The sequence below is a fragment of the Crocodylus porosus genome, unplaced genomic scaffold (assembly GCF_001723895.1).
Source record: "Crocodylus porosus isolate Cpor-Errol unplaced genomic scaffold, CroPor_comp1, whole genome shotgun sequence".
NCBI classification, from domain to species: domain Eukaryota; kingdom Metazoa; phylum Chordata; order Crocodylia; family Crocodylidae; genus Crocodylus; species Crocodylus porosus.
Window position 1 is genome coordinate 199,015,337 of NW_017728906.1, and position 13,362 is coordinate 199,028,698.

At 42.7% G+C, this 13,362-nt stretch overlaps 1 protein-coding gene across 1 annotated transcript in view; it reads right to left on the reverse strand.

The window, feature by feature from the left end:
* Positions 1-13,362, reverse strand: part of UVRAG (UV radiation resistance associated) — a 142,258-nt gene that overhangs the window by 73,293 nt on the left and 55,603 nt on the right. Inside the window, exons 8-12 of the mRNA XM_019530474.1 lie at positions 12,130-12,256; positions 9,443-9,527; positions 8,834-8,921; positions 6,172-6,232; positions 3,668-3,833 (exon numbers count right to left, since the gene is read on the reverse strand). Of these exons, the coding sequence (XP_019386019.1) occupies positions 3,668-3,833; positions 6,172-6,232; positions 8,834-8,921; positions 9,443-9,527; positions 12,130-12,256 (527 nt within the window). The remainder of the gene's footprint in view (positions 1-3,667; positions 3,834-6,171; positions 6,233-8,833; positions 8,922-9,442; positions 9,528-12,129; positions 12,257-13,362) is intronic.

Below are 13,362 nucleotides of genomic sequence, written 5' to 3' on the forward strand. Positions count from 1 at the left end.
AATTGTCTTTATATAAACTACTCAAAAAAACATAAATCATGACAAAGATTATTTTTGAAATAAGATGTTATAGTAGATGTTTGATTTTTTAAATATACAATTTTTACCTATAATTTGTTAAAATGATATCTTCTGAAAGATGTGCATGAAAGAGCCCTCAACAGCTCACCAAAATCTGTTAAGTGGCCCTCCAGCCAAAATAACTGCCCACCCCTGGCTTAGACCATATATATTTTGTGCTTTAAAAGAGCCAATTTGCCACAAACCGAGAAAAATGATGAGCAAGTGATTGGGAGGAAATATTCAGAAACAAGATCTGCTACTAGATTAGTCTATAAAAGGTGCATATCTATCCTGCCTTCCAATAGGAGGTTTGACTTGAGACTCACAACTCTCTCGCTATGAGACTGACAAACAGCAAGAATTGAACAGCCAGGAAGAGGCACAGAAAACTAACACCCAAGAGTCCTTTCCTTTGGGTGAGGACAGCTCTGGCATGCTGAAGCTAATTTAATACAACTTTGAATAGAGGGGAAGTTCTAGGAGACTGGAAGAGCATCATGCTCAAAAAAAAGCAGCTGGATGACCCTGGTAACTACTGGCCAAACATCCACTCTGAGCAAAAAGGGAAAGCTGATACTGAATGTAATTAACAGTTACAATGTACAGGCATACAGAATTCATAGGGAAAAAAAAAAAAGTCACGTCAAACAATCCTGATTGCACTCCTTGAGACAGTTGCAGGCTTCACTGAAAAGGTAACTGTAGAACGGACGCTTGCGAGTTGACTGACTTAATACTGCATTATGTTCTAATTAAAAATAGCACTCTTCAGCAGGGCTGTCCAACTTCTAAAGGCCACACACCCTGCAGGCTGCACCACATGGACCCCTGTCCCCTACCTCAACTACAGTGCACATCCACAAGGACCCTTCCCCAACCACTGCATTGCATGGCCCCAGCCTCACACCGAGCACCACACGCCATGCCCTGCCATGCTGTCCTGCACTGCCCCCAAGGCAGGTGCAGATCACAGAAGTCAGAGGAGGTTGACAGCTTGGGCTACTGTTCCAGCCAGGGTGATAGGGGGACTGAAGGCTGGGCAAGAGCCTGAGGGCCGCAATTTAATTGCATGCGCCGCCAGATAGACAGCCCCGCTACACAGTATTACTAGAGCATAGGTGGAATGGAGTAAGAACTGGCTAAGCAACAGATCTCAGAGTACTCAGAAGACAAAACTGGATGTTTTTTGGCAGATTTCCATAAGGGATCAGTACTAGGCTCACCATTATGGAATTACTTCCAGATAACTCACAGAAATGGGGGAAGTGGGCAGAGCAGGTAGGATGGGGTGGGATGTAGACATTGCTGCTGCTAAGATTTGTGGATAGCAATATTGGTTGAAAAGTAAATAATGAGCAAGACAAAGCACATTCAGAGCTGTCTGGTTCCCTTGGTAAGCTGGACCCAAAACAAAACACATTTTAAAATGCAGCCAAAAAGTTATACATTTGGGAGAAAAAAAACCAGAACAGGGAGTACCTTGGATATTAGTGACTCAGAAAAGGATCTGGTTGCTTGTCAACTCTGACTCCAGTTTTGCGAAGAAACAAAACAATACAATGGGGAGGAGGGAGAAATGAAGGGCAAGATTTACCAGGGTTCAGCTGAACCCACTGTGAAACGTTTTGTCTGTTCGCACCTACTCCATGGTAACTCGAAGTTAAACAGGGACAGATTATTTATAGATTTTAGCATCAGAAGGGACCTATTAGATCATCGAGTCCAACCCCCTGGTCTTGGCAGGTAACACCTGAAACGTCAATGACTTACTGAAATTTAGTTTTGCCTTCTAAAGGACAGGAAGAGACAGAAGGGGAAAAAGTGTGAAAAAGAAACAAAACAAGCCAAAAAACCCAAACTTAAATCGGCTGATAAGTTTTCACGAGCTATAAATTGCTCCCCTACTTTAAAACAGGATAAATATCTGTCCACGCTCCCGAAGCAACATTGCGGCTAAAGATGATGCAATCTACTGATGCATTAATATAACAGCAGTGAGCAGAAAGGTGATTTTTGTAGTCCTGCTGTCCATATGTTAAAGCTGAAAATTTATAGAGGGTGCAAAAACATAGCTAAGGGTTATGTAAGGGAGATATGGTTCTTTGGGTAAATATGGTATCTTTTAAGGGTTATTCAAGGCTGGAGAAAATGCCTCTGAAAGGAAGCTCAACCTGTTTAGCTTATCCAATAGACACAAGGTAACTTTGCTTCACAGGGAGAAAATCCTGGATCTACTGAAACAAATCTAGCAAAGAATGGCATCTAGTCATACGGCTGGAAACTGAAGCCAGACTATTTCATTTAGAAGCAAGACAAAACAAAACAAAAAGAAAGAAAAGTAAAAGTGATGCCTTGGGACAACCCATCAGAAGTGGTAGAATCTATCTAACACTTGGAAATCTAGAGCAGACCACATCTTCCAGAAAGATACCCCATCACAAAGTTACTGCTCCCAGCAAAAGCAACCAGCCAAAGTTCTGCACCCCTTTATCACACAGAAAGGCAAGCTAGGTGATTTAATAGTGTTTTTTGACCTCAAATCCAGATCTTACTCAAAAGTAACCCCCCCACCCCCTTTTGAATACATTTCATAAAGGACACTCACTTCACCAGTTTACCCTTTAAAGTCAGTTTATGTGGCATTTAAAGGGCAGTCCAGGATAGGACTTAAAGAGTTGAAACTTAAAAAAAAAAAACTTCATTCAGTCTAATGCTTCTGTAATCTATATTCCTATGACATTATCCTGCTGCGTTAGCCAAATGAGCAGTTATTACATGTGAAAATTTACCTTACACATACCAACAGCTGTAACACAGAGACACACTGATGAGCTCAGTATATATTTCAAAGAAGACTTGCATTAACGATGTACATCTTGAAAGATTTTGTATCAATCTTGAGAGTCAAATTAATATTGCTATTTGGACAAGGTGAATGGCAACCTTTGTGCAAAAAGTTATTTGAAGGTAGTAAAAAGGAACACAAAATTTATGCAAGTTTCCTTAAATGATCATTTCCCATCTGTTGTGTGCCAGTTGGTGGATGGTAATGCTTTAGCTTCATATTTCACTAAGAGGCAAGCCAATAGCATCAACAACCTTTAGCTTAACTAAGCTTGCGTGAAATAACTGCTGGAATCAAATTTTATAACAGAGGAGACTACAGTAATATTTTATTCCAAATAGTGAAAACAGTAAACGTATTGTTTAGGGAGCTGTCTGCTTGACATGAATGAATATGGTTAAAATGAAGATCTACAAAACAGATTCACTGCAGTCCGCCTGGTCTGTCTGTGAGGTAGTGTTAGTTTCACTATTAGAAACTGAAGTTACCAATTTTTATTTTTATTTTTTGCTGAAGACAGCAGTCCTATGTTCTCAAACTAATGGAATTAAAACAAAACCGGAGGCATTTAAACCAGTTGGCTATACATTTCAAACAAATCCCATATTTCAAACCCAGACGCCGCAATGGAAAAACTCTCCTGCTAACCTGAATGCTAAAATATAACCTATATGAATATACCATGTGATTATTCTACTGGCATCTTGCTTATTCAAGGTTGTTCAGCCTTCTTGACTTATGCCTAAGTGACATACTTACTCGCGTTCTTTCTCTGTCAGTTTGTCGTTGATATTGTCTTTGATTGCAGACCTGGAGCCCTTGTGAATTATGGGATACCTGAGTGGTACTTGTAGGAAATAGGAAATCATTGAGACCAAGTGAGCAGTGTAGCCCAGAGCAACAGCAATGCTTCCATCGTCTTTTGCTGCAAAGGGAAGAAGAAAAGAAAAATGGTCTTTCCCCAGCCAAATTTTACTAACATCATATATTTCTTTAATGAACATTTGGCCTAGAAAAATCCATTGCACAAACACTGCTTCACTCATGTTATGCCTGAGCTTTTAAAGATGCAGAACTATTTAGCTGGGCACTAAACACCAAAGTTAGCAAGGATTTTACAGAAACCTTAAGGGCACTGGTTCAGGTCACTGTGTCCCAGACATACTGTTCAATAAAGGAATGTATGTTAAAGTGTTCAACAAGAGAAGCAGCAATACTGTGTTTCCAACACAGTATTTAACATTTTAATAATAGTGTGATTGAGTAACTAATTACATATGAATAAATAGAAATTTTTGACTTTAAATCCGTTCATCAACTTCAGTCCATCATTTGCATGTTGAAAGGTAGCATCAGGCATGCGATGACCTGGGCCTGAAAGTCCAGACACACTTCATTTCAAACTGCCAGGGCAAGAGTTTTCAGCTCAAGTCTGAGCTGAAAGTTTTTTATAAAAATGGATTCTGAAAACAGAGTTCAAGTCTTTGGGGTTCAACATTTCTCTGCATACCTCACACTCACAGGAGAGAAAGGCTGCATTCCTGCACGCTTTTAGAGTTAGTGAGATCAACTGTTGGAAGGAGACAGAACCCAAGAACCTGAACTCTGGTCTTGGTAGCCAGAAAAGCAACATTTTTTTCAAGTTTTACATTTGTTCCAAGAACTAAACATCTCAGCCTGAAATTCTGAATTTTCATCTGCAAAGCCTCACCTCCAGTCAGTGTTTTTTGTGGCTCTTCTGCCTCTGCTCCCACCCCTTTCCTACATAAAATAGCGTATTGGTCATTTTGCAAGAATTTTTTTTAACTGCTTATGCTGCATTAAGATTTTATTTAGGTCTAAAAAATGCACATAAATTTATGAACAGACAGAAAGACGCTATGGTCATCCAATGCTGTTCAACGACAAAAGACATTCACTGAAAGAAATGACAAAAATTGAGCAACCTAAGAACCTGAATAAGAAAAAGCACTTAATGTACATTGTCCATGACATCTATGAAATCGTGCCATACTCAGTAATACCTAATGCATCACAAAGGTTCAGATGCACATCCCTTTTCAAGGAATTATTTTCCACAAAGGGATTTAACCTCTGCAGCAAGCCTGGGTCCTATTAAATAAAATGTTGATGCCATGGAGTCCACACGTTTTCAAATCTGATTTTCCATTAAGAGTCTGTGCTAACATGCAAGAATCATATGAACACTTTCCAAGTATAAGTCAATATATGTCATATTTTCCACTGAATTTTCAGTAATCCACAGGGTAGCCAGACTAATTCCCTGAGACAAACTTGTTCAGAACAGTAATCTTTGGAGAGCAACAATAAATTATGACAACCTAAAAAAGGAGGCCAATCAGAAATAGTCATAATAAAAACGAACACAAAGGCACTTTTTACATGATTAGCAAACACGATGTATTTCTTCAGGATTAAGAAACTGAAACTGTACTGTGTAGTCTGGGAGACAATGTAATTGGTATTTATTCAGTATTAAATTTCATCTGGGTTTTTTTTTTTTGTTTTAACATTAACTCAAATTACCAGTTCACCCTCAAATATACCAGGAATTGGAACAAATGACCTGTGTGAGGAATTAGCTACTACAATGTTTTCAAAAAGCCAAATGTTTATTTGAATTGATTTTTATTTTCCCCTGTGAGGCAGCATGCCTAGCACGCTGAACAAGTGTTTGAGAGCCATGAATTTCAAAATATACATTTTATTAATTAAATTTATAGTTTAAATTTTTGTCCAAGTATCTGAAAATTAGCCTGTGCAGTGAACTGCACAACTATTAGACAGGTAGGTATACAGACAGGGAAAAAAAACCAAACATCATACTTCTTATATCAGTATTCATGTACTGAAGATGCAGTATAGGTATTAGTGGCAAAGTATTGCTTTACCAAGGGTGGAGATTAGTAGAGGTTGCAACAAATCCAATACCCCTGTCAGTCTATTTATACAGAGTGTACACTTGATATAAAAGGAGTCTGGGAAGCTTATGACAGCTACAGCACGTTATTTTTGTGCAAACACAGAGTTTAACCAGAATGTACACACTGACCAGCTAGCTATGGTATAACAATCTGAACTTGGAATTTTATCTTTTATACGGCCATGACCAAAATAATATATCAGTGCTTCCTAGGACTCAAAAGTAGCTTCCTAACAGGCAAGCAGCCCTTTTGAGTTGGATCAGTATGCATCAGTAGTATCAAAACCATAAGTACTATATGGAAGAAACATTCAGCTACCTTGAAAGTCTTCTGAATTAGGCAGCTTGACTCCACAAACAAAGTAATCCTTTTGATCGTTCTGTGGATTTAAAGGAAAATAATGCAAAGTGAGAATGTACAGCCCATCTAAAGGAAGAGAGAAGTTGTACACTTTCCAAATAAAACTGCAGGCATGCCAAAAGCAAAATGAGAGAGAGATTTTGTAAAGACTGATTGGTACTAATCAGTAAAATAGTGTTGAAAAAATTAAAAATTATGTGAAGTCTCATTTCATTATTTTTTTTTTCCAGAAATAAGACAGGAATGCCCTTTTTCAACTGAGCATTGACTATTAACCCATGCAGGTTTCCAATAAATTAAAATCTGAACCTGGGCAGAGCATTTAATTGTTAGCACTTCAGGGTATCGTAGTATAAGTAACTCAAAAGATAGGTACGAAATTTACTCAAATCCATGAGGTTCCTCCCTCCCCAGTCAGAAGAAGTTGAGGGGAAAGGGGGAGGGGGAGATTTGATTCAAGTACAGGTATTTCTCACTTAACGTTGTTCCAGTTAACGTTGTTCCATTATCACATCACTGATCTATTAGAGAACGTACCCATTTAAAGTCGTGCAACGTTTGGTTATAATGTTGTTTGGCTGCTGCCTGCTAATAGGCAACTACCGCAACATAACTGGATTCACTTAACATCGTTTCGCTTAAAGTCACATTTTTCAAGAACATGGCGACATTAAGCGAGGAGTAGCTGTGCAAGCCGAGTGCAGGTGGTGGCTCAGCTCCAGCTTTGGCCCCAAGCTCAGGGCTGAAGCCAGAGCTGAACTACAGACCTGTGTGAAGCACCTAGCATTCGCTTTGGATTCAGATTTGGCCAATTCAGGGGACAGCGATTTGATCTGGCAATTCGAATCAGTCCCAAATCGATTTGGCCAAATCACATAGGCCCATCCCCTGCCTGCTCTCCCAGCCCGGCAATGGCTGCCCCGGCCACCTCAGTCCTTTAAGAAAAAAAGGACATGCACAACCCCCCCACCAAAACAAGAAAATCTCCCAGACTCACTACTCCTGCCAGGTCGGGGGGATATCCACTGCCCCACGCCACATGGCTGCTGAGGCTGCTGGGTTTTTCCTTTTTTTTTTTTTCCTTAAAAAGGCCAGAGCTCAGACGGGCAGGGCAGCAATGGGGGGGCTGGGACAGTGGGCTCATGCAGAGGCCCCCATGCAGCATGGGGCAGTAGCAGCAGCAGCCGCACCCCCCCCAGCAAGTGCAGCTTTTAAAAAAGGACCAGGAGCTGGGGCAGGTGGTATACCCATGGTGGGGGCAGGCAGGGATCCTCCCATGATCCCCTCCCCTCTTCTTCAACCCCCTCTCCCTTGCCCCCTACTTACCAGCTCTGAGTCCAGCTGCAGCTCCCTGCTGTAGCAGGCGGGGACTGTCTGAATCAAAGCTCTCCAAATCTCTTCCAAAGATTCAGAGAGCTCCGAATTGATCTGGACCTTTTAAATTGGCCCCCGATTCGATCCGGATTCAGAGATTCAGCCACCAAATCAGGCCAAATCTCCTCCAAATCGAATCAGCGCCCAAAGCTTTGCAAAAATTTACTGAGCTGCCGCCCATGCGGTCTGGGATAGCTCGTTTGTTGGGGGAGGAGAAAGGGTTCAAAGCTTGGGGCAACCTACAGCAACTCCCAGCATTAAGCCACAGCATAAACACAGCTGTATTCTTCAGGCAGCTCAATGCAGCTCTACCAACAGTGAAAGCCATACTGCAGGCAGGCATCGGCTGAAGGGATCATGCAGCCAGGCTGTGGCAGGCCAAGCTATGTCCACAGAGGTAGTATAAACTATGCTGGCATAAACTAGCAGAGAAGTTCTGGGTGTGAACACACTCAGTTTTGCCAATAAAACCAAAGTCCTTCTAGCAATACTTTGTAGCACAGAAAGATAGAAGTTAGGGCTGTTTTCAGAGTCCAAGTCAAGTGTCCAGTCTTCTGTAAAACTCATTTACCTGAGTAAAAAGGAGGTTGGCAAAGCAGTCCCAAAGAAACTGCCGTGCCACAGGGGAAAAGACCATGGGTAAAGCAAGATGTGGACAAGCAAACATGAGAAGAGACTGGGAGAGGCCCAGAGGCAAAATGTTACCAAATGAGAACTCTATGCCAGGGGTAGGCAACCCCTGGTATGGGTGCCAAAGTACGATACACGAAGGCTGCTTGGCACACGCCTTGGGGCAGATGGCAGGGAACAGGGCACGCCTGCATGGCCACAAGGAGGACTGGACCCCTCTTGGCTCTCTCACCATTCACCCCTGGCACGCCAGCATCTTGGATGTTTATCTTGCTGGGATCCTATGACCCCAGCTGACTTCCTGCCCCTGGGGCAGCGGCTGGACTCGATCTCCCAAGGTCCCTTCCAGCCCTAATAGCTACGAAATCTTACACGTCATCATTGTAGCTGGTTTTGGCACTCTGCCCAAAACTGTTGCCAACCCCAGCTCTATGCCTTTCCGTTGCAACGCGCCCTGCCCACACAAGCTTATCATTAGAAAAAGACATGCAAGAGGACTGGCATGAACATGGATCTTAACAGTATTTGGGAGAAAACTGAGTTTTACCCTGAAAAAGGTCAGCTAAGTGCATTGTAGACCAGCAAATTCTGAAGAGTTAAAAAATGCCAAGCTTACCAAATCAATAGGGTAAATATAAGAAAGCTCTGATAACAACTGTCTGCATCGAATGGTCAACTGTGCATTTGTCTTCAAAAATAGCTCTCTTCAGAGAAAAGAAAACAACATCAGTGATCTCAAACCTCCTTGCAAGTGTCAGATTCAAGCCCCTCAGGCCTTCCCAAGAAATCGTACCCCCATCTAGCAAAAAAAAAAAAAGCCCAAAATAACTTTATAAATTGGGAGGATAGCTATAAAGGCCACAGTTAACTTTCAGTTTTCATTCTACATCTACATTGCATGTATCCTCAGTTTCAAGGGTATTTTAAGTATACTTTGGTAATACAAGGGTACCTGAAGGCCAACCAAGACTGGGATCCGATTACTGGCCTAAGACATTCTGTCTTTACCCCAGAGAACTTACAAACCAGACAGAAGTGAGGGAGCACCACTACTTACTAATCTATGGATACAGAAACCAAAGCAGATATTCAGGGGCACAAGTACTCTGAGCGGGAGACAGATACTGAATCAAGATCTCCCAATTCTTGGATGAAAGTCTTGTTCACCAGACCACCCTTCCTCTCCAAGATTTAAAAGTGCAAGTGAAACCTCAAGTCTCATTACCTCTTAGCAGTGCATTCTTTTCTTAACTCATGTAGAGATTCATTATGTATCTGAAGCCTCTGGTATTCAGTCTCAAAAGTCTTTTCTAGGAGATAAGAATTGTTAGAAAAATATGAAACCATTAACAACATTGTCTACTTTCTGGATTAACACAAAATTCAAACCTAGACTACTTCTCAGGACTGGATGAAAGTTCTGGCATGCAAACTCCACCCTGAGAAGGCATGTCTTTTCTGTAGCATGCTGCAAAAGGAGTATGAAGAAAAAATGCTCTGGGAGAAAAAGAGAACTTCAGAAACCACCACCTCTCTCCCCACGGAGAAGAAAAACTAATCCCTACACCAGGGAACGGCAACCACTGGGTACACGTGCCAGAGCATGGCACATGAGACCATCTTCCTTGGCACGCCACCACAAGCAGCCTGAGCTCTGGGCAACTGCTGCCAGCTACAGAGCCCAAGTTGCTTGTAGCAGGCAGCCAGGAGGCTGCAGGCCCTGCTGCAAGGTAGCAACTGCCCAGAGCCCAAGCTGGCTGCAGCCAGGAGGCTGCAAACAGCTGCACAGGGCTCTGCAGCCCCAGCACCAGATCAGTGGCTGTGGTGGTTGCGCATGTACCTCTGGGCACAGGGCTGGTAAAGGGCTTGTGGCAGTGCAACCCTGGCCCCTCCCACACCACCCACTCGGAGGTGCGTATGCAGCCACTGCCACCGTAGAGCTGGTGCCAAGGCTGTGGAGCCTGACACAGCTGTTTGCAGCCTTCCCAATTCCTGCTGGCCCTCCCCAGAGCCCAGGCTGGCTGTGGCAGTCAGCTGGAAGGCTGCAAATATCTGTGCTGTGCTCTGCAGTCCTGGCACCAGCTCCACGGTGGCAGGGGCTGCGCATGCACCTTTCGGCACATGGTGGGGAAGGGTCCAAAGCAGTGCCATTCTAGCCCTACATACTATGCACTGGTCAAGTAAAGCCAATCAACACCAAAGCCCAAATGTCCTCTGACAACTGTGTACAGGCAGTCCTCGACTTGCGGCGTTTTGCACTTGCAGCGCTCCTCCATTTACACCCATGTTATTACTTACGGCGCTGGATCCTCGCACTTACGGCACTACAAGGAAATTTGCAATGAGCAAAAGAGGGCAGCAAAACAAACATCCCTGGATCTGTTTCTCAAAAAGCCATCAGCTGGCCCTAAGTCCCCCAAAATTTCCCCAAAGAAGCCCTTCTGAATTTCATGACCCTAATAAAGGTGTTCCTTCACCTTCCAATTAAATACATTTTTACGTGACTAGTTACTATACTGCCCTATTTAATTGATTTATGTACAGTACACTTCAGAAAGCTTTGTACTGTACAGTGTATATCATTTATAGCTGACTAAATAGTCGATTTAAAATCTGTTGTTTATGGTCATTTTTATAAAAAGCTGGGCATCAGGCTCTTGGTCAGGAACGCAACCCCCTATTATAACATTGTTTCTACAGGAAAATCAGATTCAACTTGCATCATTTCGACTTACAGAGCCTTTTCCAGGAACATACCTTGCTATAAGTGTGAAGACTGCCTGTATTCAAGTGGTGCTCCACCTTTTTGCCTTGTTGGCTGGATGGGTGGTGCCTGATCCCTCTGCAAGCCGGATCTGGCCAGTAGGTCCAATCTGTCTGTGTGGGGGGAGGAGGGCATGGCTTGGTAGCAACTGGGCCATGCAGGGCTTGGGAATTTGGCAGTAGGGGAGGGGTAGCAGTACTAATTGTAACTGTGCCCCAACCATCAAGTTTACCAACCAATGGGGAGCCCCACAGGTTGAATGTCACAGCTCTTGCAGGCCAAATTTGGCCTGTGGGCAGGGGATTAAGTGCCCCTGGTCTATACCTCATCTCAGTTATGCAGAAAAGTAGCTCTGCCATTTGCATCAGAAGAGGCAAGGCTTTGTAAGCTATCTGTAAGTATTTAATACAGATCAAAAGGGGATTCAAGATTTCAAGCAGAGATCAAGCCATTAAATCTGTGCAGCTCATAACCTATTGATGATCTGTGGAAAAAGACTGGTATTCAACACTACGACAAAACATTATGATTTGTGCTGTACCAACAGACAGCATTAAAACATTCAAACAGCAAGCTGCTTGTTATAGGAACAGTCTCTGCATAGGGACTAGCACAATATGCCCTGCTCTGTCACAGGAGAATCTAGGTACTATGGCAATATGAATAAATACACTGTCATTCCCCGATATGAATTTATGACATGCCTTTATTATGTTATTATTCTTTGCTACACTGTGAAGTTGTTTCAGTAACTTGCTAATTGGTTTCTTGCTCAATTCAACTATTTAGCCCAAAACGTCTTGGTATTAGCTCTCTGCAGTTCCACTGCACGTTTGTTATGCAAGATTGATATCAGGTATTTATCATCACCACCTTTCCAGCTGCATGTAGATTAACACGATCCCACTCCTATGTATTTGGATTTCTTAACTCATAGAACCTCAAAGAATTAAACGCAAGCTTTTGAGACTGAAGAGATCACATCTGGTTACAAAACTGCAGAGAGAAAAACCATGAAAAAATAAAACACATCCTCAAGATTAGAATTTTCCCTTTTCCTAGTAATTTTCATCTGCTAAGGCAGCAGCCTGGTTGGGTTTTTGGTTGTGAATGTTGAGCAGGAAGGTTCCTGCCATCTCTACACTTACCTTTCTCATGCAACACATTTTGTTTCTTATGTAATAAGGCCATCTCTTGGCCTAGGGCTTTTCTCTGCCTCTCAAGCTCATTCCGAAGCACCAGGATCTTCAGCTGTAAACATTCATTTTCTTTTTTCTATGAAAATAAAGTGATCAATAGGTTTAAAGGAAGCTTCACCATATACCACTACTTGAAATAAATGCAGTAAGACGTAAGATATGTACATTCCTTGGCAGCACTGAAGACTGAGCTGGAAAGATCCCAAGAAATAATACCCAAATTACAGAGAAACAAAAACATGGACTTTCATCAGGACTCCCCCCACCCCCTCCCCCCCTTTTTTTCTTTTAAGGAATGTACACAGCACTTTATAGACAGGACATGCTTTGAGGGCAGCCAAGGAAAGATTATCAGTGGAGAGACAGGCTAATTTCTGAGAACTGCTGCCTATCACGTGTGGCATGTCTTTGATGTGACAAATGAAGTTTTCAGCCTGGGGGGAGACTGCAGCTGACTGGGCCAGTTCAACATAAACCTCTGAACAAACCTTGTTTGAATACTAGCAAAACAACCTTCAAAACTGCAGCCTCTCTTTGTAACCAAGTCTTTCACACTTCAAGCCTGTTTGGAAATTCTGATACAAGTAAGGCTAGAGCTCAAAGATCAGCTTCTTCTGAAGTTTTCCCTTAGATCCGTGTTTATTCCAAAAGCACCTGCTGGCTCAGCGTTTGGTTCATAAAACCAATGCAAACTATGACTCAATATTAGAGATTTAGGATACTAGCGCTCACATTTAGTAGGAGAAATTCTGGTTACCCATTTTCTTTCCTTCTGTTTATGACTACTGCAATACTGTACCACTATTCTGATTTCCTCTCTACTAGACAGTTTAGAAGCTGCATTTTGACTTGCTGAAAAATTGTTGCATGTTCTATGAACAACTTTGCTTGATGCAGTTTATTACATTCCTAACTACTGGCTTGAGTTGTTTATACATAATTTTACTTCAGTCTTCCTACGAAGTGTAGAACTCACTCTTGCTGTAGTCCCCTCCTAGTGCCGCCGCCACCATCACCCATCCTCAACCCATCAGGAAGAGCCTAACACCACCCTGCCCCCCAGCTCACAGTGGCAGCCTGCCCTGCCCCGCGCAGATCTGGGGGCACACACCTCCTGTGCCCCCACTCCCAGGATGCACGTAGCAGCAGGAGCCACACCTCCTGGACAGGCCGCTCATGACT